This window comes from Dioscorea cayenensis, chromosome 19, assembly GCF_009730915.1.
Source record: "Dioscorea cayenensis subsp. rotundata cultivar TDr96_F1 chromosome 19, TDr96_F1_v2_PseudoChromosome.rev07_lg8_w22 25.fasta, whole genome shotgun sequence".
NCBI classification, from domain to species: domain Eukaryota; kingdom Viridiplantae; phylum Streptophyta; class Magnoliopsida; order Dioscoreales; family Dioscoreaceae; genus Dioscorea; species Dioscorea cayenensis.
In genome coordinates this window covers 24,739,781-24,746,697 of record NC_052489.1, presented here as the reverse complement: position 1 = coordinate 24,746,697, position 6,917 = coordinate 24,739,781, and the positions used below count along the sequence as shown (strand labels likewise).

Below are 6,917 nucleotides of genomic sequence, written 5' to 3'. Positions count from 1 at the left end.
AGGGATTGCGAGGATGGGATGTTGCTCGCGCGGTGTGTGGCCGAGTTGAAGAAGGGTAAGTGCCACGCTAAGCGGCTTCTCGAAAGGGATCGCGAGGATGGGTCGGGAAGAGGGGCGCCACCGCGACGGCGAAGTAGGGATTCAAGGGATCCGGCGCCCATGAAGTCAAGGAGGACAGCGATGTCGCCGCCTGGAGACATTTAGATCTAGGGTTAGAATGAAGGGCAACAATTATTTAGATCTAGATCAACCAATTACAGTAGGCCAAATGTCACACAAAGGAAAACTTTTGAAAAATAGTGATTTTGGGGGATTGCGAGGATAGGATGTTGCTTGCGCGGTGTGTGGGCGAGTTGAAGAAGGCTGAGCGCCACGCTGAGCGGCTTCTCGAAAGGGATCGCGAGGATGGGTCGGGAAGAGGGGCGCCACCGCGACGGTGAAGTAGGGATTCAAGGGATCCGGTGTCCATGAGGTCAAGGAGGACCGCGATGTCGTCGCATGGAGACATTTAGATCTAGGGTTAGAAGGAAAAACAACAATTATTTAGATCTAGATCAACCAATTACAGTAGGTCAAATGTCACACAAAGGAAAACTTTTGAAAAACAGTGATTTGGAGGGATAGAATTAAGATGAAGTATATATATAGTTATCTATATATATATATATATATATATACTGGTTATGGAATTTGACCTTTTGAATATATTTATGTAGAAAACCCCGCGAATATATTTATGCGAAAAACCCCTCTAAACTGTTATTAATTTATTATTCTTCGAACGCAAACTTTTAAAGCTCATGGTCGAAGTTCGAACAGAGGGTTTCTGATGGCCGCCTCGCTCTTCAAAACCCTAAAATTCCATAGACCCTTCCTCTCCTCCATTGCCCGAAACCCAGCTCGCTGTTCTCCCTTCTCTCCCTTCTCCTCAGCTTCCTCTCGACCACTAGCCTCTGAATCACAAGGTTGCCGTCGTTCTCTTGATTCCTTTCTTGAGGGGTTTTCAGATGGAATGTTTCTTCAATCTAATCTCTTTCCAATGATGCAGATAAAGAGAGAGGAGGATGGGCCAGATTGTTTTTGTGCCTCCCGGGAGCCATCACCTTCGGCCTTGGCACCTGGCAGCTCTTCAGGCGGCAGGAGAAGGTTCGTTTTTCTTTTTTCTCATCGCTTGACTATGTGTTTGTTTGGATTGTTTGGAAATATGAGATATTTGGTTGTGATCACAGATGGAAATGTTGGATTATAGGAAGAATAGATTGGAAATGGAGCCCATTCTGTGGAACAAGCTGAAGTCTTGTTCAGGTAGTGACTTAGATGATTCCTTGGAATTCAGGAAGGTCTTGTGTGAGGGTGTCTTTGATGAGGAGAAGTCTGTTTACATTGGTCCTCGGTCTAGAAGCATTTCTGGAGTTACTGAAAATGGGTACTATGTGATTACGCCATTGTTTCCGACACCCAACCAGAGTGACAGGTTATCTCTTGTTACAATAAATTTGTTTTTCCTCGTCCCTTTTGTTAATTGCCACGCATTATATTGTTCTTTGTTTTTTGTTTAATAACATCAAGATACTTGGGGTCCGGTGAGCGTACGGTTTGGTGAAAAATGTTGATTATGGGAGAATGACAACCCTAAACTACTCTTAAGAAAATAGAAAAATAGAAACTTAGATGCTTATCTGCGATTTTAATGAACATTTGAAATTTCATGAACAACTGAGATGTAGAGTATGCATGCTTATGCACATTTTCAAATTATGTATATATCTGATGAAGAATTGAATTTGATCTCCCAGTCTAACTCGAGGGAGGCCAAAGCTTCAATTTCCATCAGTCTAAATGTGGATTGTATAGTTGAATATAAATCTTTGGCAAACTATCATATGATCTTACTTGAGAAAATTCAACTATCATATGGAAAATAAGCCATGAAAGGTGTCATTGTTCATGTGTTTTGTGTTATGCCTTGCATTTCCTGCATTTGAAGATTATTCAGTTTTAGGTTCATTAAGTTCTCTTCAGACACTTCACCTTCAGGAGTATTGCACATTATGCTTTCTTATATATATATATATATATATTTCTCTTCAATGAAGTGTTCTCTTTGTGAAACTTGGTGCTTACTGTCAATTATTAAGAAGTTTTCTGTCAGTGTGCAGCTGCCTGTGCTTGTAAACAGAGGATGGGTACCTCGTGGCTGGAGGGACAAGGATGCACACAATTCACAGGATTTTGAAAAGGCTAAAATTGAAAAGAAATCAGATTTTGAGAACATTGAAGAAGCCCCTTGGTGGAAATTTTGGTCCAAGAAGCATACAATTTCAAAGGTTAATTGCATGCTGTTATTCAAACTTTATTTTTTATTGTTTGAAGTTTGAACAACTTATTACTATGACTATATTTAGCTCCTTAGGATCATTAAATGAAGTATATACCATTGACTTCCACTGTGATTATGAATTAAAAATTTCCAGAAATAAAAGCCCTTCTGGATGAGGTGGACAATGTGCAGATAGTCTCTCTTGTCAATAATAGGTAGATGAAAATGTTTGGATCTTTAACCGGGTACTTTTACATATATGGTGAGGTGGCCATACCGTGTTTTCCTGTATTTATGAACTTCATGCATGTCTCTAATTTTTCATTCACTTCATGATTCATGTTTTAAAATCAATAGTATTAAACTTCTCTAATATCTTATATCCTGTGCTTTATGTTCTGTAAACATCTTTGAGTTTACAACTGATTTAAGATGTTGTCACATGGACCTAGCTCAACCACAACACATGGACTAGTGGAAGTATGCTATATTTCATTCAAGCATAAGCAATGGTTGTTTATGAAATATGCATGCTTACAATTCCGGCATCTTAATTTATATCACGTTTGCATCTAGGCATGTTTTGTACTAATGAGAAAATGTTGATCTTTAAATTTTTGTAACCGAAAGATTTTGTGAGTTTGCAGAATGAAGAACCTGTTGTCACACCTATAAGAGTCATTGGTGTTGTTCGTGGCAGTGAGAAGCCAAGCATATTTGTTCCAGCCAATGATCCCAACAGTGGCCAGTGGTTTTATGTTGATGTTCCTATGATTGCTCATGCTTCTGGGCTTCCAGAAGATACCCTTTATATTGAAGACATAAATGAAAATGTGAACCCAACTCATCCCTATCCTCTTCCAAAGGATGTTAACAGTTTGATCAATCATTCAGTCATGCCACGGGATCATCTAAATTATGTGATTACTTGGTAAGTTTTCATTTCAAGTCATGTCTAGAAGCTGCATCTTTTCTGCCTTTTGAATAAACATGATATTTATGTTCTTGTTTTAAGTTTTTACCAGCTTATGCCCTTCTTCCCTTTGTGGTGGTTTCTGAAGGATAACACAGTGCATCCTCAGTAAACCTCAGATGGATCATATAAGTTTACATCAGTAATGATTTACATTCATTTTCTTTAGAGTGCATAGATGTGATCATATATGCCCATACTCAGTCAGGCCTTCTGTTGCTTCAAAAGGTAAATTGGAAGAGTCAAACAGTTGCCCGATGTTAACTTCCGGGCAAATGCTGATTAACATGCTTCAGACGAAGTGGATGATGATGTATTAAGGAATTTTCTTGGTTTCTGAAGAATCCAATGACAGTTTGCACAAACAATACATCCTTTACTTCACATTATTAAAATTTGATGCATTATGGGCAAATTGAAGTACAAGTTTATTATTGATTTTGACCAGTACTGTATTGTGCTCAGAAAAAGAAAAAACAACTGTGAATCTAATATTTTGTTTATTCTTTAGGTACTCTTTATCAGCTGCAGTAACTTACATGGCTGTCAAAAGAATCAGACCGAAGAAGATCAGGCAATAGCAGGATATTCATTGCAGGGTTTCAGAACTGCAAGTTTCTTGAATAGATCTCATACAAGTATTATGTATTTTTGGTGGTGGTGCTTATTTTTCTATGTCACTGTGTGGCAAGAACCTTGATCAGGAATGATGGTTTTCTTGGATGGCCGATGTGAAATTTGAATATAAGTAACACAGTTTATTTCTGGCATGAAAAATTTTTTCCTTCACTTTACATATTATTATATAATTTCGATAATAATGATAACTTATTGCAGAATTTTCCAGCAAGTTCTGTACTTCTATAATTGCGTATGTACACATTTTTTTGTACATACACATGCATACACAATACAAATTATTAGAATTCACAAACACCAAATGCATTCCTCATGGCAGAACGTCCATAGTCCATAATTGTAGAAACCATAAGAAAATGACATCGGAAACCATTGTCCATCAGGGAATTGCCTGGATTGAATAGGGAAAATTGCTCTTACATAACATCCGCTAAAAAAGCTAATGCCAAATTTTGGCAATGTTGAAACCTCAAAAGAAAATGGGTGGAAATCAAAAAGATGAATAACATGGATAAAATCCACTTAAGAAATGAATTGAGCAAGAACAATTTATATTTTTGCTGAATTTGGTTTAAGTGTGTCACATTTTCAAGCAGCAACTTCTGTTTCACCCTCAGCTGCAATGTCATCTGCGGGTCTGTCCACTTTCACACCCAAATCTTCCTTGTAATCACCATGCACCTGCCAAAAATAAAAGAAAAAAAAAACATCAGAGAACTAACTAGGTGCAATAAGAATAAATCTTGCTCTGATATGAATTTTTCATGAGATAATAAGAGCTACATTGAAAATTCAAGTGTGATTTATAATATCATACTAGAGAACTAGCTACCTCCATAAGCTTCCCAAGATCAAACTTTGGTGCCTTGAGGATTTTTACTTTGCGAATGAATACATTTTGGAGAGGATAGATGCTTGAGGTTGCCTTCTCAATCTCCTTGCCTATCACCTCCGGTATGAACTTCTGTACAAGATCCTTAAGATCACATGAGGTAGCTTGAGCTGCCATGATTTCTATCATTTTGTGGCGAATCTAACAGGATGACAAAAGAAAATTGCAAAGAACTAAGATTAAATGAAGTAAGCTACGCGGAAAAAAAAAAGGTCGAAGAATGAACATGGATTTGCCTGTCTAATCTGACTAGATTGAGCATAGCAAGTGCGCTTCACTTGATTTGGACGTCTCTTAGTGAATGCGATGCAAAACATACGTAGACTGTAATTGTCAGTGGTTTTCACATCAACATGTGCTTCAATCAACGTCTGCCACTTCTGGACCAGTGATCTCAGCTTATCAGTAGTAAAATTCATACCCTGAAAAATGAATAGCGAAGGACATAAAAGACAATCCAAAAAAATAAAAAACAACCCACCCTACCATAAGAGAATCCACATACCCAAAAGTTCGTCAGGACATTCTTTCCTTGAACATCCTCCACACGAAGTCTGATCTTTCTGTAAGCCTGGTCCTCATCATTTTGAAGGTCAGCAAGAGAAACCTCAAACACTCGATGCTTAAGACCTTCTGATGCAATCTATAATAATACCAAAAATCAGAACTTTACCCCATTAAAGCCAATTATCAAGTGCAAGATGCACACAATACCGAATAAACCATAAAGATCAGCATAAGAAAGACATCTGCAGCATTAAAAGCAAAAGTATATACCAGAAAGTGGATTGAATGTAAAATTGTACATCTTAAGTGACATTGGCACATATTGAAGACTGCAAAGTAATTTGGCAAAGGGTGAAGGCGCTGAGACAGAACAATGGTACACATAACTGATTACAAACAAGTCTTCTAAGTGTGATTCTTCCGTATGCAGAGGTTACAAGTTTGTTGTTACCAGAAAAACTTAAACTTGTTAAGAAAACCTGAATATGGCTTCTCATTCAGAACAATGGTATACTCGCCCGGAGAGCATATCATTCAGAAAGGCCAAGTTGAAATAAAAATAGGGCCACAGGCAAAATTAAGAATAAAACTACAGAAATTGACTCTTAAAACAAATAAAAATAAAAAAAAAATCAGTGTTGATAACAACCAATCAGACAGGGTTTCAACTTAGAATTCATAAAGAAGCAATTTTAAGAAGAATGCCAAAACTAACAACAAAGATTCCAAAGATTATACAATAAAAAGCACTTTAGTTACAGAAAAAAAAAAAAAAAACTCTAACCTTGGTTCCCTGTCTTTGAAACTAGGGTTTTCCCCACATTCCTCACATTAAAGACTGATGGAGCTTTGATATCATACCAATCCTTCTTAGCAAAGGGATCCACACTACAAAAATTTAACAAATATAAACATAAGATATACATATATACACATGAAATATAAAATGCAATAAGATAAATTAGGGTTTACGTCTTCTTCTTCCCTCCCTTCTTGCCCTTCGAAATTCTCTTGTTCTTCCTGGACAAACACAAATAGAACCAACACAAGATGAGATCAAATGCACAACGAAAGCAATGAAGCAAGCATTGGAGAGAATCATACCCGACCGCCATGGCGACAGCACTGCACTCTTTGCTTTGCCTGTGTGCGCGAGTGACCAGTGAAAAATTTTGAAACCCTAAACCCTGTTTTTTATTTATAGACAACAGCTCCTCCCCCCATCCCACCGTACATTATCCCCCAATAATTTTGATCTTATGATAGATTTTATAATCACATCTCAGCCATCCATTAGATCTCATATTACTTAAAAGTGAATTGCCTTTGTATCTATCTACCTGGATTGGAACTCATAAAATTTATTTTTAAAAATTTTCATTATTTAAATTTTGGTACTCTTGAGTCTTGATCTTTCAATAACTTCGAAATTTTAAAATATTTTCATATTTATTATATAATTGTTATCTTATATTAGAATTTATATGTAAAAAAAAAAAAATTTAACATAATGCTAAGTCAAATTAAATTACACAGTAAATATGTGGTATATATGATTGTTTTTCTAATTCTTTGTTCTATATTGT

At 36.8% G+C, this 6,917-nt stretch overlaps 2 protein-coding genes across 2 annotated transcripts; one reads left to right on the top strand and one right to left on the bottom strand.

Moving 5' to 3' along the window:
* The first annotated feature begins 792 nt into the window (after positions 1-792).
* Positions 793-4,064, top strand: LOC120283422 (surfeit locus protein 1-like). Its single transcript, XM_039290104.1, has 6 exons — positions 793-965; positions 1,049-1,146; positions 1,230-1,474; positions 2,153-2,327; positions 2,968-3,251; positions 3,805-4,064. Exons 1-6 carry the CDS (start codon positions 830-832, stop codon positions 3,872-3,874), a joined length of 1,008 nt encoding a protein of 335 aa, XP_039146038.1. The 5' UTR covers positions 793-829; the 3' UTR covers positions 3,875-4,064.
* Positions 4,065-4,214: 150 nt separating this feature from the next.
* LOC120249944 (40S ribosomal protein S3a-like) lies at positions 4,215-6,500 on the bottom strand. Its single transcript, XM_039258658.1, is given in 8 exon segments — positions 4,215-4,613; positions 4,765-4,965; positions 5,061-5,246; positions 5,330-5,467; positions 6,116-6,128; positions 6,130-6,219; positions 6,304-6,351; positions 6,436-6,500. Coding segments are annotated over 8 exon segments (780 nt in total). The 5' UTR covers positions 6,447-6,500; the 3' UTR covers positions 4,215-4,520.
* Positions 6,501-6,917: the final 417 nt, after the last annotated feature.